The 23,928-nt window shown below is 43.7% G+C and overlaps 1 protein-coding gene across 4 annotated transcripts in view; it reads left to right on the top strand.

The window, feature by feature from the left end:
- MAP2K1 (mitogen-activated protein kinase kinase 1) overlaps positions 1-23,928 on the top strand; it is a 74,487-nt gene that overhangs the window by 10,531 nt on the left and 40,028 nt on the right. The window contains exon 1 of one of the 4 annotated variants that reach the window (XM_018053616.1): positions 189-281. The exons of 2 other annotated variants lie outside the window; for them this stretch is intronic. In XM_018053616.1, coding sequence (XP_017909105.1) covers positions 208-281 — 74 coding nt within the window. In that variant the 5' untranslated portion in view covers positions 189-207. Of the gene's footprint in view, positions 1-188; positions 282-23,928 lie in introns of those variants that run through there. One more of the 4 variants, XM_005685130.3, reaches the window with a different exon arrangement.

The raw sequence follows: 23,928 nt of genomic DNA, 5'->3' as shown, positions 1-23,928 counted from the left end.
AGGTACAAAGAAAGGACTGTCGATGCTCATTGAGAGGAGGAAGAACGCACATCCAGTGGGGAAGATTAGGAGGCCTTCACAGAGGAGATGACATTTGAGCTGGGTCTTGAAGGATGGCTAGGATTTCCATGGGAATGGGGGGAGGGAGGGGGCCTGGCAGGAAGAGAGCTCAGGATGAGCAGCTTCACATAAGTGGGAAAGCTTGGGATGTGTAGAGGAGCGGCAACTAGTTCAGTGTGCCGGATGCATAGCTGCAGGGCGCCGGAGATGAAGCTGGAGAGGTAGGTGGGAAGGTTTTGCGGTACCAACCGAACACTTTGAAAAGTTTCATGCAAGCTTTTTTCTTCTCAGACCATTTTTTAATAGATACGTCTAAATAGCTTTGATGTGTTAGTCTGTCTCTTTTATCAGCCAGTAGACAATTACTTGTCTTTGGTTTGTTGAAGCAATAAGTCAGTGTGCTTCGTATTTTTTCAATTTTATAAATTATGTGGCTACTACATCATCCCATTGTGATGTTTCCCTTTTATATTGTATTACTTAGGAAAAAATACCTATATTTTTTATTTTCCAAAGCATGTCTTTTGTATGGTACAACCTACTTTTCTTTAGTATTCATACATGTTGCATTATTTCATAACTAACAGGAGTATGTGGCTTCATTTTCTTCTAGCCTTTTCTCTCCCTTATATGGTCCCATCTGGAATTAATGTGGGGTAAAGTATGGGTCTATGTTAATTTTTCTACACAATGAGGTGTAATATCTTCATGGAGTTTATTAAATAGGATTTTTATCTCTTGTATTTTCAGGTTTATTTTATGTGGTCTTTATGGTGTTTTTAAAATCTATTTCTAAAATTTATTTTTAACTCTTACATACTTTTGAGTCCTTTTTTTTTTCTTATATTGGGTAGGGTTAAAGAAAACTTTCAAAATTGTCATGATGTATATTTCCATTTATTAATGTCTCCCCCTCTTTTTCTATTATGGTGTTATAGTTTCTTTTGAATAATTCTCTTGTGTCCTGAGTTAATATTTCAAATACCTAACATTTTGATGCTGTTGTGACTGAACATTTTCTAATTTGTGTATTCCATCTTGACTGTGATTTGATTTGTATGAACTGTTATATCCTGAAGCTTTGTTAAATCATTTATTATATCTAGTGACTTCTGATTGAATATCAGTATTTCTAGATTTATTAGTGTCATCTGCAAAACGTAACTCAGTTTTTCCCTCTCAACACCATTTCTATTTTATAGCCATCTCAACTTGCTTTGCCCTCAACAGCAGTTCCTGTGTCCCAGGGGAACATTTGACACTAATGAGGCTTCCCAGGAACCTTAGGGGCTAGGGGCTTTTCTGCTCTTTCCAAAGAGTTGTGAAAATAGGAAGCAGCTGTCCAGCTTTCTAGAAGCAGCGCTTGTTAGGGCTGGCAGGGTTTTTACAGATCCCCTAGCCCTGTGCCTCCTTTTGCAGTATAAGGAAACCAGACCCGGAGAGGGGAAGGAACTTGCTGGGAGCTCACACAGCTGGAGTTAAAGAAGGTACCTGAAATTTTATCCCAACTCAGACATATTTTAATTTGGTATGCCTACTTGGTCTGAAAAATTTCTACGTTTACCCCAAACTGAACTTTGGTAACTTTACCCAGTCTTCTTAAAACATTTTAATAAACCTCTTTTCAGGTAATAATCTGAAACTCTGGAAAAGGATATCTCTCTATATCACCACTCACCTAAGGTGTTTGAGGAAAAAGGGAATGAGGAAATGGAGGGAGGAAAGGATATTTTATTTTTGTTCAGGATCCTTAGTAGGAGGGCCTATTTTTAAGCTTCATAATGTCAGTTTTTAAAGCAGTGGTTTTCAGAATAACCACAGACAGAAGTCCTGTGAAATGAATGCCTTTCTAGAATTGACCTATTTTGAGTTCAGACTGTTACCCAAGAAAGGTTCAGAATTTCAGATGCTCTTAAGCACATTTACTTTTCAGACAAAGTAGAACAACTGAGTGGAGTGAATGATCTGCATAGGTTCCAGATTCTGGTTAAATCTTGAAATTTGGGGAGTTGTAAGGAGAAGACATGACTAATCGGTCACATTGTTGTACTTACATGTTGACTGGATCCAGGTTCATTACATTTCTTTATTGAGTTAGAACTTAAATTTCCAGGTTATTATTATTTTTTAATTAGATTAGACCCTCACCACATTTGAGAGTTCCGAGTTGAAATTATTTGCCCTATTTGATTTCATATCTTCCTTCAGTAAATAATCCTTCAAGGATGTCCCTGTTGGGGAGGCCTCAGAAGTTAGCAGGATTTCTAAGCTAACTATAAACCTTTTGTCTAATGGCTTACTCAAATCCAGATTGAAATCCTAGCGAAATGCTAGCCTGTATTTCACCTCCTCTGTCTCTCTCCCTCTCTCTCTGAGTCTGTGGAATGCTGGAAACACAAGAGGAGGGTAGTTTAACATTCCAGTAATTATTAATAGTAGAAAATACATCCTGCTTATCATAGGCATCCCTTTGTGTCCACTGATAAAACTTGGACATTGGAGCCACAGAAAAGTTCTATTCACCAAAAGAAGGACCAGCGGAATGTTGGACAAGGCTCATAACACATTATATTAGTTTAGATAGAGAGTGCAACACTTATTTTATTTTACTGGAACACTTCTAAAACATAGTCTTTTTTTGCCTTATTTTATTTTGGTTACTAAATTCGGGCAGGGTTAGCCATACATGAAGCTTGTAAAAAGGCAGTCCTGAAGCATTTACAAATAAAAAAGAAGTTATAAAATATTTATTAGGGGAAGTCAAGGGGAGAGTTAGCGAGGAAAGTACCAAAAAACCACCAACAGGTGTTTTGGTTGCACTGAACAAAGTTTCAGCTTGGTAGGCAATCAGGGGGAAGGGTTTTGTGAATTCCTGAAATGTGAGGTGGCATGTGAGGTGGAGGGGACACAGGATAAGCGGAAATCAGCGGTTCTGGAGACACAGAAGACTTGGGTTACTGGAGGCTCACCCCTTGCTGAAGATCTGTAACAATTCCTGAGCGAGTGGCTTTCTTGAAAAACAAGAGCTGCATCTGCAGGGCCCAGGTACGGAGCAATCAAGTATGGGTCCTAGATTAGGAAAGGCAAAAGATAGGATAAAGGCAAAAGACATAAAACTTTATCCCTGAGGGACATCATAACTGAAAAAATAACTACCACTGAGTGAGGAACTTCCTGATCTGTTTCATCCATTATCTTAAACTTGCACTAAAATTCTGCAAGAAGGGTCATAATATTCTGTTATACAGATAAGGAAAATGAAGTTCAGGAATTTGCGTGTTTGCCTAACTAGTAAATGGTGGAGCTAAGTTTGGAACCCAGGTCTGTCTTGCTCTAACACTCAAGTTCTTCCCACATAGCCCTCCAAAGATCGCATAAAATATTAGAGGTCATCTTCGAGCTACTCTTGCCAGAACTGTAGCCACTAGCCATATGTAACTATTTAAATGTTAATGAATTAAAATTAAAGTTAAGAGTTGGTTCCTAATTTATACTAGCCACACGGAGGACTCAGTAGCCACATGTGGCTAGTGGTTACTGTACTAGGCAGCACAGATTACATTTTCATCATTGCAGAAAATCTGTTAGTATCTAGCAGTTATCCAGTTTAACCCTTATTTATTTTTGCCCCTTTATTTTGCAAAGGAGAAAATGAAGGACAAAGGAACTAATTTGTTCAGTGTCTCCAGGCCTTTGGGCTGGTTGCTTGGTAGCTTTTCCTATGTTCCACCCGCTTCCTTAAAAAAAAATTTAGCAGAATAGAGATGTGCAAAAGCAGTGGCTCCTACTCTCTCAGCTTTGCCTGGCCTTCAAACTAGATTCTTCCTCCCAAAGTACAGGCCTGAGTTTTCACGAGTTCAAAGAACATTTCGTGGTTAATTTCCCCCAGGGAAATGAAAGATGTTTTTTGGAAAGGAATTCCATGCTAAACGTATGAAATAGCGCTTTGATTCCTTCTGGTTCTTTCTCTGCTTCCCTACGAAGCAGTTCGTAATTGAACTTGCAGCTGCCAACCATTTGTCTTCCAAATAAGGCCGACTTCAAACCAGTTCAAGTGACAGAGGTATATATACTTTGAATGCCAGCAGCTGCTTGTTATTTGCTGTTTATTCCAATGGCATTTGTGTCAGGGTCAAATAGATTTAGATTATGCGCAGAATCACAACAATAGATTTCTAACTTGTGTGTTTAGAAGATTAAGATGTATTAACATTCATTTAAGTGATACTTAGTACATACCTAATATGTATCAGGTACTGGGCTGAGAGATGGACAAAAAGAAGGTTTGCTGAAAATTGGAAAAGATCAGTGTTGAATATGTTTTAAATTTAATGATTTTTATTGTCAGTATTTGCCATCCACATATATATACCTATTTAGTCTTAAATGCAATAAAAGCTTCAGTTTGGAGCATAGCTTTGAAATAAAGTGAAGAATCACGTGGAAATGTTCTTTTAGTAGATGCTATTAAAGACGTTGAAATTATATACTCCAGTGTTTAAATGACAGTCTAAAATGTATGTGTGTGCTTGGGGGGTGAACCTGTGAGAAAAACCAAGGCATTGTACTGGGGTAGTATTTTTAGGAAGCCTAAATGTGATGTTTGATTTCAGTCTAACAGACTCATAGCTTAGAAAAATTGTCTTTCAGAAACAGAGAAATTAAAGTTTGGGGCTTTTTCCAAAGGAAATGTTAAAAACACATGAATGAGCATGCTCAGAGAGATTAAAAGCAAATTTGAGGCGCTTCTGTGGTGACTCAGTGGTAGAGAATCTGCCGCCAGTGCAGGAGATACCAGTTCGATCCCTGGTCTGGGAAGATCCCCCGTGCTGTGGAACGGCTAAGCCTGTGCACGACAGTATTGAGCCTGTGCTCCAGAGCCTGGGAACCATGATGACGGAGCCTTCGTGCCACAACTGCTGAAGCCCGTACTCCCCAGCAAGAGGACCCACCACAATGAGAAACCCACAAAGGACAGTGAAGAGTGGCCCCCGCTCACCACAACTAGAGGAAAGCCCGTGCAGCAAAGAAGACCCAGCACAGCCAAAAATAAATAAAAAACAGCAAAGAGAACAGACTTGACTGATAGCAAGGTGTCCGGGAGAGTGCCCGTCTTCCCTGAGAGCACCTGAAAGGCGGTAGAGACAGGAGGCTGGAATCTTGGGGGGCTCTGACATCTGGTCTTTCTGTCTGAGAGCAGGGGATTGGGGGGGGGGGAGGCATGCAGAGCATCCAGAGGTCTTAACTGTATTGTTTAGAGTAGGGTCTAATTTCTAGAAAGTTGGGGATGGGATTATAAGAGTTTTGGAGGCAACAGACCCCAAAGCAGGATGGTCTGAGGAAGACATTCACCTCTGAGTGGTGCTTGTCTTTGGTGTTACTGCAGTGAAGAACCCAGCTTCCTGATCAGATTTTTGAACAAATGTTTCTGCTCCCCCACCCCAGGTGTTTCATTTGAATCTAGACACCGACCCCCTTTTCGGAGGGATTTGAAAGTCTTCAGAATTTTCAGGCTGCAGTACTTTTGAATAATAGTACCTTGTGTAGAGCAAAAGTGTGAGATCTGAATTCCTTTTCTACGACTATTAACTCGCCACATGACCATTCTGTGCCTGCTTTCCTGCAAGGTGTGGTTGGTGGTAATGCCTTCTTACCTTTCAGGGTTTAGGTAATGAGCTCCACATGACCATATAGGTCACCACTGGGCCCATTTTCAAGTTCTAAGTAGATCATAAGTAGGTTAAATTTTATTGTTGAAAAGAATCTTGGAGATCTTTGTTGCAGTCCTAATTTTGGGGTAGATAAAGAATCTAGGACTAGAAGAAAACCTTAATAGAAGTTGACCTTGTCACACAGCAGGTTCTGCTTTGAATTACGAGTGTGACTTCTGAGTGAACATAGCCTGGAGACAGTGAGGCTCAGGGGAGAGGCCTTGGAAGCAGCACACTTGAGTTTGAATCTTGACTCTGCTTCTGTTTTCAGTGATCTTGTGCAAGTTTTTTCATATCCTTGAGTCTGTCTCCACATCTGTAAAATGGGCACAGTAATCCCTACCCAGCAGAAAGGATTCAAAGATACTTGGTGTGTGTAAACTGCTCTTTGATGATTAACTGGACTCATGAGAAGGACCAGGACTAGATTCCTGTCCCAGGGTGCCTTATTTTCTGTCAGGTGAGAAGGAGAGAAAATTCTCACCTCCCAAAGAACTTCCAATGATGAGACTCTTCAGCTGTTCTTTACCACACAGACTTAGAATAGAGACAACACCGGGCATACTTGCAATATCTGGGGATGTGCAGGAAGGAAAAGAATTATTTTCAGTGAAACAGGAGGCTGCAAAAGGTGCCTGGGAAACAACTGCCACAGAACATCCTAATATAGACTCCTCCCAGCGTCTCGAGGCGGCCATCTGCCTGGCAGGCACCACCCAGGAAGCTCAGCTTTCATCTCCAAGAGTTTAAAGAGGATTTCCTGGGGAGGGTGTGTGTGTATGTGTGCGCATTTATGTAGGAATAGGGAGGGGTAGTCACTGTCATACAGGGAAGGTATGGCTTCCCTTTCTTCCTGTGGCTCAAACCAGATGTTGAGGGTCAGTTCCAGGTAGGTCTTGGGTTCAGCTTCTCCTTCGTGTTTCTTCCAGAGGTCTTCCTCAATGGGCCCTGGCCTCTGCTCATATTATGTCTTCTATTGGGATTCCCTTCTCCACCTTCAGTACATGTTGAAATCCTAGTGGTCGTTAAGTCGCTCGGTTGTGTCCGACTCTTTGTGAATCCCATGGACTGCAGCATTCCAGGCCACCCTGTCCTTCACCATCTCCCAGAGCCTGCTCAAACTCATGTCCATCAAGTTGGTGATGTCATCCAACCTAGTTATCCTCTGTCGTCCCCTTCTCCTCTTGCCTTCAATCTTTCCCAGCACCAGGGTCTTTTCTAACGAGTCAGCTTTTTGTATCAGGTGGCCAAAGGATTGGAGTTTCAGCATCAGTCCTTCCAGTGAATATTCAGGACTTATTTCCTTTAGGATTGACTGGTTTTATCTCCTTGCAGTCCAAGGGACTCTCAAGAGGCCTCTAACATCACAGAACGAAAGCATCAATTCTTCGGTACTCAGCTTTCTTTATGGTCCAACTCTCACATCCATACATGACTATTGGAAAAAAACCATAGCTTTGACTATATGGACCTTTGTTGGCAAAGTAATGTCTCTGCTTTTTAATATGCTGTCTAGGTTTATCATAGCTTTTCTTCCAAGGAGCAAGCATCTTTTAATTTTGTGGCTGCAGTCACCATCTGCAGTGATTTCAGAGCCCAAGAAAATAAAGTCTGTCACTGTTTCTACTGTTTCCCTATCGGCCATGAAGTGATGGGACCTGATACCATGATCTTAGTTTTTTGAATATTGAGTTTTAAGCCAGCTTTTTGACTCTCCTCTTTCACTTTCATCAGAAGGCTCTTTAGTTCCTCTTTGCTTTCTGCCATAAGGATGGTGTCATCTGCATATCTGAGGCTATTGATATTTCTCCCAACAATCTTGATTCCAGCTTGTGCTTCATCCAGCCCAGCGTTTTGCATGGTGTACTCTGCATATAAGTTAAATAAGCAGGGTGACAATATACAGCCTTGACGTACTCCTTTCCAGTTTGGAACCAGTCTGTTGTTCCATGTCCAGTTCTAACTATTGCCTCTTGACCTGCATACAGGTTTCTCAGGAGGCAGGTCAGGTAGTCTGGTATTGCCATCTCTTTCAGAATTTTCCACAGTTTGTTGTGATCCACATAGTCAAAGACTTTAGTGTAGTCAGTGAAGCAGAAGTAGGTGTTATTCTGGAATTCTCTTGTTTTTTCTATGATCTAACGGATATTGGCAATTTGATCTCTGCTTCCTCTGCCTTTTCTAAATCCAGCTTGAACATCTGGCAGTTCTCGGCTCATGTACACTTGAAGCCTAGCTTGGAGATTTTGAGCATTACTTTACTAGCGTGTGAGATAAGTGCAATTATACGGTAGTTTGAACATTCTTTAAAACTGTCTTTCTTTGGGACTGGAGTGAAAACTGGCCTTTTCCAGTCCTGTGGTCACTGCTGAGTTTTCCAAACTTGCTGGCATATTGAATGCAGCACTTTCACAGCATCATCTTTCAGGATTTGAAATAGCTCACCTGGAATTCCATCATTTACACTAGCTTTGTTCGTAGTGATGCTTCCTAGGGCCCACTTGACTTTGCACTCCAGGATGTCTGGCTCTAGGTAAGTGATCACACCATCATGGTTATCTGAGTCATGAAGATCTTTTTTGTGTAATTCCTCTGTGTATTCTTGTCACCTCTTCTTAATATCTTCTGCTTCTGTTAGGTCCATACCGTTTCTGTCCTTTATTGAGCCCATCTTTGCGTGAAATGTTCTCTTGGTATCTCTAATTTTCTTGAAGAGATCGCTCGTCTTTCCCATTCTATTGTTTTCCTCTGTTTCTTTGCATTGATCACTGAGGAAGGCTTGACATCCTAATCTAGCTCAATTTATAGGTTAGCTCTTCCGTAAATCCATCACAGAGTTGTCTTCCACCCACTCCAGGTAGTGGTCGTTGTCCAGAGCACGCGCTACATATCCCATCACATGTCAGTTGTTTGGGTAACTCTGTCCAGTTGGACTGGACTTGAGGAAGTCTGGAACTGGCTCTTATTCATCATTATTTCCAGTGCGCATCCTGTTTCCTAGCATCTGGTTTGGTACAGTTCTGTTGAATGACTTAAGCCTTGAGATAGCAGAGGGCAGAAGACACTCCTTTCCCAAGGTCGAGACTTGGCTAATCCTTGTGAAGGCTGACTTTGACTCAAGTTCGTGATTGGCTATTTTCAGTTTATAATATCTGGGTGCCAGAGGGTCACAGTGTTGGTGCTAATCATGGCATTTGTTCTGCAAGGCTCTGTGTGCTCCTTATTGTGTTTACATCTGTTTATTTCTTCAGTCAACCACATGAGGCAAGTGCAGTGTGTGTCATCTCTACCAGGTAGATGAGGAAACTGGTCCTGGTTAAGGGCCATTTGTGAGTCTCGCGGGCAGCTAAGTGCCTTTTTAGTCACTACAGAGCCTACTGAAGAAACTGGCAGTGGCATTCCGTGGTGTTCCTGAGTCGCATGCCTGGCACAGAGTAAGGCGCAGGGAGTGTTTGGGGCTGGATAGATTGGCAAGCCTCTTTTGCATGCTGAGCTGAACACTTATCCCCAGCAAATGCTGGGCTCTTTGATGGATATGTGACATTGGTGGCACCTGTGGCTTTTCACACTCTCCCCCCACGCCTCTCCAGGGACTGGGCTAGGACAGATGGCCACAGACATAGGATTGTCAGCTTTGCATCCTCTCTGCTGATCGCATTTGGGGAAAAGTTAAGTTTGTGCAGTAATATAATTTCGGTAACATGGATTCATACTGCTGGTAAGTTCTCTAACATTCTGGATAAATCACAGTTCAGCAGAATTCATTTGGGAAAAGGGTTTAATTTCACTGTAGGTGGCTGTGATTCCCACCTACCAGCCCTCCCACCCCCTAATAAATCTAGGCTGATAAGGTGAAGGCAGCACTAAGCCAGGCTATTTCTGGACCCAGGATAGCATCATGTTATATTAATCATCCTTTTCACCACCAGCACCTCTCATTCCTTCTCCTCCAAGCACAGCCACCTGTCTATCCTTATATATTAGATGTGGAAAAGATTTTGAGAGTTCAGTCTCCTGGATGTATCATGAAGAGACTGAGGTCCAGAGAGGCTAGGAAGCTTACTTGGTGTGGTACAGCTGGTGAAGACCTGAATTGAGATAGAAGGCCTCTGCTCTTTAGAGTGGGGCTGGGTTCCGCCCTGTCCCAATGCCTGCCCTTTGACCTGTCTTACAAGTAGGTCAGAGTCTATATGTTCAGTTTAAAATGAGGGAAAATGACCAGTTGCTCATTGTTAAAGGCCCCCAGCGCAGAGTGAGTTCATTGCCTGTGAACCCTCACAGTCGCTCTCCACATTTCTTTGGTAACGGCCATTGAAGTCTTGACAGATTTCTATAGAGTTAGCTGCAGTCTAAAGGTAACCCTGTGTGGCTTTGACTAATAGGATTCAACTCTCTGGGAAAAAAGAAAAAGAGGGAAGTATATGTGGAGGGAGAGAAAAAATTATTGTTAATTGGGCTCTTTGGCTCTAGAAGTCATCCAGCTTTGATGTTTCAAATATGACAGACAGATACAGAATCCAGGTCAGGTGTTTAGACTGCTAAAGATGAGTGAAGTGTAACAGTAGGTGCAAGTCTGGCATGTGGGAAAAAAAAATGCTTTTCATTTGTGGTGGAAGCTTCCATGTTCTATGTTCTCCTGCTAGGGGACTTGAGGGTGCTTGGGAGCTCAGCAGTTAGTATGTTGTCAGCTGGTCTCTGGACCTCCCTCGTTAAGGGTGGGCCTGTTCCTTGTCTGAGTGGGAACTGTTGGGAGGGACACACATGCCTGGCCAGCCAGAGGGGCCCGTCGAGCTGCACTGGGTGATGTATTTAGCAGGAAGTCCCACTGTAACAACAGATGATAGCTCACTGCATAGGTTTCACATGTAGTAGGTGGTCAGTGTTTGTTCATTTCTTAATTAAAAATATGTCTATATTTTTCTGTTCTTTACTAAGAGGAGCTCAAGTCTCTAATTAAGGGGAAAAAAGGAGCTAATGATGCCCTGCTCCTCTTTCAACACCATGACTAGCTCCCCCCACAGATACAAACTCTGCTCTGACTCCTAGTGGGTGCTCTTGTTTGGTGGTGTCACAGCTGAGTTTGCAGTCCTGGCTCCACTCCTGCACCCCTGTGTCGATTGGGCTCGTCGCTTAACCTCTCTCATCCAACTTTGTTGCCAGTGTTTGGGAGCCTACCTCTCCTGGAAGCTTGATGTCAGAAATTATCTAGACCATGAACCTTTGTGTGGTCTTCCTCGGAAAAGCTCCAGTGGAACTGTCCATGAACTACTCAGGAGACAGACCTCTTGGGGCAGGGCAGCGAGGTGTGTGGTGATCTTCACACGCATGTGTTGTTTCACTGCCTGCCCTGTGAACTTCTGGAGATCAGGACTTCAGTCTTGATGCCCCATCTTTAGCCCAGGCCCGACATATAGTAGGCAGTCTCTAAACATGAAATGTGGGCATGAATGTCAGTGTTAGCTTACCAAGGTCATGTGGGACAGGAGGTTGGCTCCAGTGGGTTTTCTCTGATATCAAATGCACTGTTATGTGCATTGAGTTTCTTGATATTATGCTTGAATCATTTCTACCCTGTTCTTTTTTACTGTTAAACAAAGCTGGGCTAGTTGGAACCCCAGATAGGGCCAAGAGATATGGCCCCTGCCTGACTCTGTGGTAGGTAAAGTGCTTAGTCCCAAACCAGTATGAAGAAAAGTTGGGAATATTACTTATCTGATCAAGTAGAGTCTAGTTACTCGACTGTAAATGATAGATAGTGGGCAGGGATGCCATAAATATCTTAGGGCCTGAGGAGTTAAAACTCCTCTCAGAATAGCCCAGGCAGCTCCTAGGAAGTAGCTTCTGAGGCAGGATGTGGCAAACCAGTGAGTAAATGAGAGCCTTTCTCCTTTGGAAGAAAAGGAAGTGGGTGGGGAGAAGTGAAGAGGAAGAGCCTGGTGGACAAATCTTTTATCTGCTGCAGTAAGAGCATGCTTCTCTTTTGAATGCCAGGCAGAAACTGCAGAATTTTAACCCAAAGCGACCAAGGTCCAAAGAATGCTTCATAAGGCTGGTTTTGCTGTCTTGTTTTTCTCTACATCTAATAACTTAAGTTTAATATGCAGTGGAGTACTGTCTTGGTAGATTTTGTTTTGTAATCTTGGTCATTCATTCTCAAAATTCTCCAAGGAAGGCTTCAACAGTACATGAACCACGAACTTCCAGATGTTCAAGCTGGTTTTAGAAAAGGCAGAGGAATCAGAGATCAAATATCTGCTGGATAATTGAAAAAGCAACAGAGTTCCAGAAAAACATCTACTTCTGCTTTATTGCCTATGCCAAAGCCTTTGACTGTGTGGATCATGACAAACTGTGGAAAATTCTTAAAGAGATGGGAAAACCAGACCACCTTACCTGCCTCCTGAGAAATCTGTATGCAGGTCAGGAAGCAACAGTTAGAACTGGACATGGAACAACAGACTGGTTCCAAATTGGGAAGGGAGTACATCAAGGTTGTATAATATCTCCCTGATTATTTAACATATATGCAGAGTACATCATGTGAAATTCCAGGTTGGATGAAGCACAAGCTGGAGTCAAGATTGTTGGGAAATATCAGTAACCTCAGATATGCAGATGACACCACCCTTATGGAAGAAAGCAAAGAGGAGCTAAAGAGCCTCTTGATGAAAGTGAAAGAGGAGAGTGAAAAAGCTGGCTTAAAGCTTAACATTCAGAAAACTAAGATCATGGTATCGGGTCCCATCACTTCATGGCAAATAGATGGGGAAGCAATGGAAATAGTGACAGACTTTATTTTCTTGGGCTCTGAAATCACTGCAGATGGTGACTGCAGCCATGAAATTAGAAGATGTTTGCTCCTTGGAAGAAAAGCTATGACAAACCTAGACAGCATATTAAAAAGCAGAGACATTACTTTGCCAACAAAGGTCCATATAGTCAAAGCTATGGTTTTTTCCAATAGTCATGTATGGATGTGAGAGTTGGACCATAAAGAAAGCCGAGTACCGAAGAATTGAAGCTTTTGAACTGTGGTGTTGGAGAAGACTCTTGAGAGTCCCTTGGATTGCAAGGAGATCAAACTGGTCAATCCTAAAGGAGATCGGTCCTGAATATTCATTGGAAGGACTGATGCTGAAGCTGAAGCTCCAGTACTTTGGCCACTTGATGCGAAGAGCTGACTCATTAGAAAGGACCCTGATGCTGGGAAAGATTGAAGGCAGGAGGAGAAGGGGACGACAGAGGATGAGATGGCTGGATGGCATCACTGTCTTGATGGACATGAGTTTGAGCAGGCTCCGGGAGATGGTGAAGGACAGGGAGGCCTGGCGTGCTGCAGTCCATGGGCTCGCAGAGTCGGACACGACAGTGACTGAACTGACTGCATGTGCCGTGGAGTGCTGTCTTAGTAGAGTTCGTTTTCTAATTTTGGTCATTCATGTATTCTTTAATGCTCTTTGAGGATTCACAGTTAATGTGAGGTGTCATCCGCAATCACACTCCTTTTGTAACCAAGAGTAAGTTAGAGGAAAGGTATTTTTGTTTATTTCAGAAAAGCATCTCGTTGATGTGGCCGGCTGTTTGTTTCAGAGCACATTCTCACTGTGTTCATAACAGTCTTTTGTAACACAGGACAAGAGTATGTTTCCATTTAATGCATGTGAGAGAGCTTACTCAAGGTTAGATGACCAGTTACCAGCAGAGTTGATGGAGCCTCTAGGCCTCTTGATTTCAAGTTCAGGGTTATTTCCACAATCTTGGTGTCTTTTGTTAAGACTATGGTTATACATTGGAGGTAAATTATTGACAGAGGGTACAATTCTGCAAATAAAAAAGCCCTCAGGGATTCAGTAATGCATATATGAAATGAGATAGCCAAACTGAATTTGGTGAACTTCAAGCATAGCTGGTAAAGCAACTATCATTTATTAATGTATTGCATAGATAGCAATAATATGAATCAGTGTTGGGTTTAGGAATCGGCTGCAGGACTGTGGTTTAATAGGAGAGAAACGCTTCTGTCCTTAAAATGAGCTGGTATGCAAGATGGACTCAATTTGACTGTACTATCAAAGGCTTCTTTGAGCCAGTCTTTGAAACAGATAACGAGAGTTAATTATCTAAGAGAATTCCCCAGTGGGCTTCCAAGGAGTTGGAAAGTTGAACTCAGTGGTTTTTAGACTTCAGGTTTCTACATCCTCTCAAGGAAACCAGTATCTTCTGAGTTGTGCAGTTCTTGACTCTTTCTGTTATGATTCCAAACTTAAATTTCTTTTAGGTTGATGTATAGTTGACTTACAATATTGTGTTAGTTTCAAATATACAGTGCGGTGATTTGGTTTTTTGGCAATTATATTCCATTATAAGTTTTTACAAGATATTGGGTATAATTTCCTGTGCTGTAGGTAGTAAGTCCTGTTGCTTTTCTATTTTATGTATTTCTGTTCATCTCTCCTAATTTGTCCCCCTCTCTCTATATCTGTGAATCAATTTCTGTTTTGTATTAGATTCATTTGTATAATTTTTTAGATTCCACATATAAGTGATGTCATATAATATTTGTCTTCTTCTGGTCTGATCTGTTGCGCTAAGCATGATATTCTCTAGGACCATCCGTGTTGCTGCACATGGCCGCGTTTCATTCTGGTTTATGGCTGAGTAATCTTCCACTGTATACGGGCACCACATGTTCTTAGTTAAGCCAGTTGCCTGTTGATGGGCGCTGGGGTTGCTTCCTTGTCTTGGCTATTACGAATAGTGCTGCTATGAACATTGACGTGCATGTATCTTTTCACATTAGAGTTTTCTTCTTCCCAGATGTATACCCAGAAGTGGAATTGCTGCGTCATAAGGTAGCTTTGTTTCTTGTCTTTAAGGAACCTCCATACTGTTCTCCGTAGTGGCTGCACCGGTTTCTGTTCCCACCAGCGGTGCAGTGGGGTTCCCTTTTCTCCACAGCCTCTCCAGCATTTATTATTTATAGACTTCTGTTCATAGCTGCTCTGACCAGTGTGAGGTGATGTCTCATTGTGGTTTTGATCTGCATTTCTGCAACTATTACAATATTGAGCATCTCTTCATGTGCCTTTTAGCTATTTCTGTGTCTTCTTTCAGGACATGTCTGTTTAGGTCTTTTGCCTGTTTTTTGATTGGGTTGGTTTTTTTTTTTTTGTGTTGAGTCGTATGAGATGTTTGTATATTTTATATATTAACCCCTTGTCAATCGTTTCATCAAACTAGAATTCTTTACTTCTCTAAATGTCTGCTTTGAATGAGCACATTATTGGTGATTTGACCGCAAAAGTGCATACTTAAATTGCATTCTGGTCAAATTGTGATATCTTGAATGTATTTTAAATGTTTAAATAGTAAAACAAGTATTCTGATGGCATTTTTAGAAACTAAGATGCTAGGCTGCAGTTGATTGCTAAACCATAAACAACATCCTCAGGCACTTTAGGCTGGTGTGTTAGGGCCACTTGTTAAAAATTTTTTGACTTGAGAGTTTTTATGTTTTATTGAGATATAATTGACCTATGACATTGCATAAGTTTAAGGTATACATTGTACAGATTTGATGCGTTATATATTGCAGCATGATTACCACCATAGCGTTAGTGAGCACCTCTGCCACGTCACATAATTATCATTCCTTTTTGTGTATGTGTGGTGAGAACATTTAAGATCTAGTCTCTTAGCAACTTTGAAATATATAATATAGTATTGTTGACTAGAATCTCTGTACTGTGCATTAGATATGCAGAACCTGTCCATCTTCTAACCGCAAGTCTGCAGCCTTTGGCCGGCATCTCCCCATTTCCTCCCAAACCCAGTCCCTTAGCGTGAAGCGCTGTGTGCCTCTCAGTCTCGCTCCGGCTCAGCCTCCAGCCTCATCTGGGCTCTCTCCTGGGCGCACCTGCTCTTTGATCACTTGGGACGGCTTGTAACTTTCAGCGCTCTTTTGTTCACTCTGATGCCCGAGCCTGCATGGAGTGCTTTTCCCTCTGCTGCAGAAACTCATATCCTTCAGCTTTGTCTTCAGTGGGCATTACACTTTCTGACTTTTGCTTTCCCTTCCTCATCTTTGATGGAGTTGTCTTTTTTTCTGTTCCCATGCCCTGCTGTGCCCGCCTCAGTTTCCGCACTGTGGTCTCCTTTACCCTGCAGTCGTTGCCATGCTTGTTAGTACCCTTCCCAGTGTTTGGCTTGCACTGTGATATCTGTCTCTCTCTGTCAGCTCTATATCTCTGTCTCCCTGTCTACACACACACACACACACACACACACACACAGAGCCTGGAGAGGGCAGGACATTGTCTTCCACACCACACACACACAGCCTGGTGAGGCAGGACATTGTCTTCCACACACACACACAGCCTGGTGAGGCAGGACATTGTCTTCCACACACACACACACAGCCTGGTGAGGCAGGACATTGTCTTCCACACACACACACAGAGCCTGGAGAGGGCAGGACATTGTCTTCCACACACACACAGAGCCTGGTGAGGCAGAACATTGTCTTCCACACACACACAGCCTGGTGAGGCAGGACATTGTCTTCCACACACACACACAGCCTGGAGAGGCAGGACACTCTTCTGCATCTGTACCTCCCTAACCTCTAGCATAGGTGGCGCCTGGCACACCATGGATGCTCCATAATGAATCTGTGTTGCATTTTCACGGCTGTAGACAGCACAGCTGTAACCTAGGTATCTGCTCCCATTCCTGACACCCTGCCCTCCTCTAGATTGGGGCAGTCCTGGAGCTTTAGATTCTCAAGGTCACTTCTGTTTCTTTGGGATTCACATTTCCCTCTCTGTGGTTTTTCTCTTCTTTTTGCTCTGTGTTGAACCAACTTGGAATTTGGCCCTCTTTCTTTGGTTTCCATCAAACAACAGTAAGAACAAAATATACACAGGGCTGTTTGTGTCCATGGCAGAGTAGACTGAAGGCCTGGGGCGGGGAGAATGTATTGTAGCAATAAAGGCAACGTGAACTTGGGTGGTCTGAGGTTGAAATGGCCTCGGCCACTGCCATGGTGCATCCTTTTCTTCCTCTCTTGCTGCTTCACAGCCGCTCCCCGTAGAAGTCTCTCCCATTTTATTCTGCAGTATAACCCATCTCTCCAGCTCCACCCCTGTGTGCTGCTCAGGCCTGCTTCTGCCTATGCCAGAGCTCAGGAGCAGGCCCTTCTCAACTATGGGCCAGCCTTCCAGTCCTCAGGTATCCTCCACTCTGAGGGAATTTGTTACAAGCACACTTATTTCCCCACCCTTCACCTTCTTTGAGAAGACAGAAACGAACACTGTCGGTTTGGGTGTTCATTAAATTTCATTCTCTCTGGTCTATGATGTTACTTCTACCAGCTAGGTTTTGACTCTGCCGGACCAGTTGCTCTTAAGTGGAGAGCCTGACTAGTAGTTTAGGAAGTTGAGTGAGTCCATGAACACGTGTATGGACTTCTAGCCCTGGTCCTGAGATCAGGCTTCCCTGAGATGGCTAGAGGGACCTAGGCAGTGAGATTTCCCCCAGAGGTGGTATGTGCTCATAGGTGAGGTTTGCTGACCTCTCTTGTCTGTACTTTGAGCAAGGAGAAGGATGTTGCTGTAACAAACAAGTTGTTTGTGTTTTTAAGGGGAGAAACGGGTCTGGAGAAATGAAAATTTCTCCACATGAACTAGAATTGGAGCTGTGTTTTGAGTGCTGTGTTTTTTTTGACTACATCTTCCTGCTTCTGGGCACTAACTATTGATTTTTTTTGCCCTGGGGACTCAGCTGTCCTCACCATTTTGGGTTATGAGGTCTGAGATTGTGGTCACGTTGGATCCTTTCTCCTTGAAGAGCGACCTGCACCTGTCATTCACAGAGCAACGTGGGCCGTTGTTATGCAGGGAGTTGCTAAAATGTCTTTCTCTAGAACAGGGAACTGTTGTTTAGCTGCTAAGTCATGTCTGACTCCTTTGCGACCTCGTGGACTGTAGTCCGTCAGGCTCGTCAGTGGGTGGAATCACCTGCAGCATTGTATTAAGGCCGCCTTCACCAGTCTGTCCTTTCAAGAACAGTCAGCGAGTCCCGTTCGGTGGCTCCCACCAGACCGAGCGCTACCTTTGTTTTTCTGATGGTGACCACCGGTTTATTGGATTTTCGGCCTGGGTTATCCTTGGTGCTTTCTTTCGTCACTTTCTGCCCCTTCCCTGCTGGCTCTGTTAGGGCCACCAGAATGTTTACTGCTCATCCCATGTGGACACCTGGTCAGTGTCCTATCTCTTCCCTGCCCTCCCCAAGCAAATCGTGTGTCAGCCCTGGATGTTCCTCTGAAAGAAGTTTCTTTTTGGGTAGATTTAATTTGCTGTCCTCTCAGGGATTTTACCTCTTAGCTGAACACACTTCCTACTTCAAAGTCACTAATGGGTAAAAATACCTGGTGTGAGGGATGAGCTAAGTTAGAGATCTGTTTGAAGGACATGAGCTCTTTAGCTGGTGTGGGGGAAAGATCAAACTTTGGAATTCCAACCCTAGCTTTGGTTAAGTCACTTAACTACTTCTGGCCTCCATTTCCATGTCTGTAAAACAGGAACAACATACCCATTTTTAAATGTTGTGAGGATTAGGTGAGTTAATGAGTATACTATGACTAGCATTTAGGAGCTCATCTCTTAACTGAATCTAAATGTTCATTCTTTGTCAGACTGTTATATCCCTCTCTTGTCCCTATTAAGTAAAGGTGACGCATACCTTTTTGTCCTCAGTCTTCTGATCTTTTTTTCTCTCCCTCCAAACTCGATCTCTTTTTTCTTTCCTCTTCGTACCACTACAGAAGACTGGTCCTTCGGAAATTAACTCACGTGTGGCTAATATGAAACACATTTTGTCCACTGGGGCAGGAGGAACCATAGGCTGTCAGTTCTTTCAAGCAACAATTTGACACTCCCTGTCTGATTCAGGATGTTGTTCAGTGTTGAAGAAGTGTGTGTGAGTGGGTGATCCTGTCACTCCAGAGGTTCCTGTGTGTGTGTGTGTGTTTCAGCATGCCTGTCTGCAGAAACATGCCATGGGAAGGTTCTTTATATGATTTCAGAAGACTGTTTGATTCCAAGGATGAAGTTGGGTTGTTTTTTTGAAGGATAGGAGTATGTGATTATTATTTATTTCTTTTAATCAAACTCATTCTTTTGACTTTTAAAAATATTTGTTTATTGGCTTGGAAGCTATTTGATTTAAAGTGAAATTGTGATAAACATCTGTCCTGACTGTCATTTTCTGATTTTTTTTTTTTTTTTTTACTTTTAAACTATTCTCCCAGTGTTCTTTGCTCTTAATATTCTTACTCCCAGTTCTGTACCGTAGTCTATATTGTAGACCCTACTGGAATGCCCTTTCTCCTTTTTCGCTATCTAAATTTTATATGTTCTTCTAGAATCCTACAAAAATTACCCTGATTACTCAGCATATTCTGAACTACAGAGCCATCTGTGTCCTAGGCTCTTTGTGAGGATTAGGGAACCTGAAGGATAGTCTTTGCTCGAAAGTCTGTTTTTGGGAGTGGTGGTGAAACCAGCAAAGGCAATAGAGGTAGTGTTTAACAACATTGTGCATTTTTTTACGCTATTGCTTATTTATTGCATGAAAACATGAAAACGCAGGGATTTCATCAGTAAAATGGGGCTAGCAGTGGCAGTTGTGCCATGGTGGTGGTAAGAATTTAGGTGCTTATCCATATTTAGCAGAATACCTGGCATACAGCAGGTATGCAATAAATCAGTAGTAGGTACTATCAAATCACATGTTATTCTTATTAACCAACAATTACTGACAATACCATAGCAATATTAAATATTTATTTACCACTTTCGGTGATTCCAGTACTTTTTTTTTTATATTGCACTTTCACTTAATCTCTGAAATCACCTTTTATTTACCATCACATCATTGTCTTAATTTGCCCTTCTTTGTCTGTATTCCTTTCATTATTCACTGAGGGCCTTGTAGTGTCAAATGGCATGCATTCTTACCAAAGACCTGGGGAGATGAAGCAATCATATAATATAACATCAAAGGTCAACAGGCTTATTGGCAAACTGGACAGAACTGAGGAAAGAATCAGTGACCTAAAAGAAGGGTTCATAAAAACTATCCAAGCTGAAACACAAAGGAAAAAAAAGAAAGGAAATCGGAACAGAGCTTTCAAGACAGATTGATCTGATTATCAAGAGATACTGAGATTGAGAAAGAGAGAGGAGGTAGAACTGACTGGAACTTTTAAAGGAATTCGCTTGTGTGATTGTGGAAGCCTGTGAAGGCCAAAAGCTTCAGGGTAGGCTGGCAGGCTGGAGACCCATGAAAGAGTTGTACTTTGAATCCAAAGGCAGTCCGCTGGAAGAATTCTTCTACTGCTGGTAAGGCCCATTCACATTATGGAAGGTAATCTGCTTTACTAAAAGTCTACCAATTTAAATGTTCATCTCATTTCCCTCCCACCCCCCAAAAAACCCAGAAACATCCAGAATAATGTTCGATGAAATACATTGGCACTGAGACCCAGCAATGCTGACACATGCAATTAACCATCATATGTCCCTTCCTAGTCACTACCCTCCCCCCCACAAAGGGTAATCACTTTTTAACTTTATTTGTTTTTGCTTTTGGATTTTTAAGAAATTGAAGTATAGTTGATTTACAGTGGTATGTTAATTTCTTCTATACAGCAAAGTGATTCGATTGTATATATCTTCTTTTTCATATTCTTTTCAACTGTGGCTTATCACAAGGTATTGAATGTAGTTCCCTGTGCTACACAGTGGGACCTTGCTGTTTATCCATTCTGTGTTATAGTTTGTATCACTGTTTAGCTTTATAATAGCATAGGTTAGTTTTGAATTCTGTATCGATGGAATGACATAGTATGTGTTCTTTTGTATCCGGTCTCTTTCACAGAGCCTGTATGCGTACTCTTAGAATTTTATTCCCTTGTTAGATAACCAGCCCTTCCCAGTGCCTGCAGGATGGAGGTGGGGGGGCCGTAAGCTTCTCCCCGCCGTGTTGTCTGGGGCTGGCCGTGGTCGGCGCACCTGGGTGGGCTGCGCTAACACAGGTGGGCTAGTCCAGGTTGGAGTCTGGAGGTTGTGAGCTGTGCCTTTGGCCCCTTGGCCTTCCTCAGCCAGGCCCCTTTTCCTCTCTCCTTGCCTTTGTAGCCCCTGCGTCTCCTGCTGTCCGTGGTTTGGCCATGTAGAGACCCTGGATGCCAGTTCTTCTCTTTTCCCCTCGCATTCTCCCTTTCCCCTCACCTCCCCGGTTGAAGCTCCTCAGCCCCTCAGTCCAAATACGCCCTCCCCCTTATTCTGCCCCTCCTCAGCTGGCTGTCATGTCGATAGCCTTCCTTTGAGACATCTAGACCACTCTCTCCAACCTACTCCCCATATCCTTTTTTTAAAATGGGTGTGGAAACCAAGGATACCAGAAGATGAGGCAGCTCCCAAGACCTCTCGGAGGGGGAGTGCATAGGATGTAGGTCAGGGGCGCATCCTGAGTCTCCGGGGGCTGTTCCACTTCTGCCTTTCTGTCCCTCTTGCCTTCCGGCCCTGCTGGCTGAATTCCCCAGGAGGAGAAGTTCACCACTCCTTGGGCTCTCTGGTGAGGAGACCCACCTGCACTGGGGCTCCCCCCGTCCCAGCACAGTGAGGGGGGTCACCCCCTGCCCTTCCCTCTGTGCTTCCTCCTGGTGGGGGTGGGGCCTGCCACCTGCCGCCGCCGTGCTCAGGTTGGTGACAGACAGCGGGCTGGTGTTTGGCGTGCGTCTGTGGCTCAGTTCTGTTTGGTGTGGGTCAGTCTGATGACCCCATTCCTTGGTCTGGACATTGCCTCCCTCCTCTCAGGTCAGCTTCCCTCCTCCTTTCAGGTCAGCTTCCCGTTGCAGTGACCTCAGAGTTGAAGGTGGCAGTGTGGGGCCTTGACGGGAACTCTGTTTCAGGAGTTGGGAGATCTGCCACCCATGAGCCGTGGGCCTTTGTCCTCTTTGGACCCCGCCTCCTCACTTGTGGAATGGGTTGGATAGGGTGGTCTTTCCGGTCTTCCCTGAGCTGCCTTGTACACTGCTTCTTGACGTGAACGTTGAGCCAGGAGTGAAGGACTCCAGCTGTGGCGGTGTAATCAGGCTTAGCAGATGGGTGAGTTGAGAGGGAAGGACATGTTCTGTAGGCTCGTCCTTTCCCCCACCCACTTCATTGTGCCTTCCTGGTGTTTCCAGAACGTGAATGACAGCCCATGTTTTTCTCCAAGTCCCATTGCAAGCCTGTGCTCTTGTGTCTGGATGAACTCGTGGTTACTGACAGCCCTGGTGCAGAATTCACGTTGCAGTGTGGGGTCCCCTTTCTGCTGTAGGCAGTGTGCGTGCTGGGGGTCGGAGCTATTGCAGCTGCTCCCTGGAGAGGGCTGGGTGTGTCAGAGATGTATTGTGTGAGGCTCCAGGTTCTTTTCTTAATCCCTAGTCCTGATATTGCTGATTTCAGTTAAAACCGAAGATTGTGAGAGAGGCTGGTTCTCATCCTCTGAGTTGTTGGAGATGTGTGGTGTGGTTGGAGGTGAGGGGCCCCTCTCTTCCTATTTCCTTTGTGTGAAGCATTTCACCTTGGGAGGGCACAGATGAGCCCTGTTGAACATTATCTGTTCCCCGTGTGAGAGGAAGCAGTACTGAATGCTGATATCTTATTGATTGATTTCTCGTCAATGAGTCGTGAACGTCGTTTTGTTTCCAGGACTTTCCTTTCACCTTCAGATAAAATCTTTTGCCTTTCATTCTCTGAAATAGGTTTTAAAACACTTTTAGAGACTTTTTAATAATTTTTAAATTACAGGAAATTAAATTACAGGAAGGACAAAAGACAGGACTGGAGCCTGCTGTTGATGCTGTGGCTTCTCCTTGTCCTCCAGCCCACTCCCACCTGCCCCAACATTTGTGTAGAATGTGTCGAAATGCCTGTATTTTGTCCCATTAGTGCTCTGTTTTGATCCTGTCCTGGTGAAGTAAGCATCTTCTTACTCTCTTTTATAGGAGAGAAAACAGACTGTCGAGTTGAATGACTTGTTCATGGTCACCCAGCTAGTTGATGCCCAGTTCAGGATGAGCATCCAGGATTTCTGATTACGGTGACTCATTAATTTGGTGACACTGGTCCACCCCCAGTCGTCAGGAAAGTCTTGCCACCGTAGCTTGTAGTTTTTGCCATGTCTCCTCGCTCCGTGGCTCCACTCTCTGAAAGCACAAACCAGAAGCTGGGTCCTTAGCTGATGGAGTAGGCGGAAGGACCGTGAAGCACAGGAGGGAGGGCAGGGAGGAAGGTGGCACAAAGCCCAGATTTAGTTTTTCTTCCTCAAAGTGGGAGAATTCCTTATTTCTGCAGAGTCAGAAAATGAGCAGAGTCAGCATCCCTCCCACCTTCCCCCCCTCCCCCTCCTCAACCCCCAAATGGGTGTGGCTTCTTGTGGCGAGTGTTTCTCACAAGGCAGTTGTTCAGATTGACATACAAGGGAGACAGGATGGCATCTGAGGCAAAGTCCTTTTCATGCAGGGACACCATTTATGCCATTTTTTCGTCTGATTGAGCCCTGGTGTGTTAAGTGAGCCACCCTAGGATCTCACCCATGTTTGCAAGTCACCACCCTTGCAAGTATGGAACTTTTTGAAGAGGTAATACAGCATCATGATTAAGGTTAGAGATTCTCTCTGCCCAGGTTTGAATCCTGGCTCTGCCACTTACTAGCTTACAACCGTGGAAGAGTTACTTCCCCTGTCTGTGCTTGAGTTCACTCTCTGTTGTAACTGTAGGGGTGTGGATTAATATATGTAAAACACTCAAAAGAGAATGCGGTGTTATTAAGGAGAGTGATGATCTTTTCATCTAGCCCCCCTTTCTTCTCTCCCTCATACATGCTCAGTGGGGGGGGGGGGGGGTGTGTGTGCGCTCTTTTTTTCTGGCCGTACCATATGGCATATGGGATCTTAGTTCCCCAACCAGAGGTTGAACCTGTGCCCCTGCACTGGAGGCAGAGAGAGTCAACCACTGGACCCCCAGGAACGTCCCTGTGTGTGTGTGTTCTAGAGAGCTTTTTGATTCTGCATTTCCAGTCAGACTGCTTACCCTCCAGGCAGCTG

Source organism: Capra hircus, chromosome 10 (assembly GCF_001704415.2).
Source record: "Capra hircus breed San Clemente chromosome 10, ASM170441v1, whole genome shotgun sequence".
In the NCBI taxonomy this organism is placed as follows: domain Eukaryota; kingdom Metazoa; phylum Chordata; class Mammalia; order Artiodactyla; family Bovidae; genus Capra; species Capra hircus.
The sequence above is the reverse complement of the archived record's forward strand: the minus strand, read 5'-3'. Positions and strand labels throughout refer to the sequence as shown.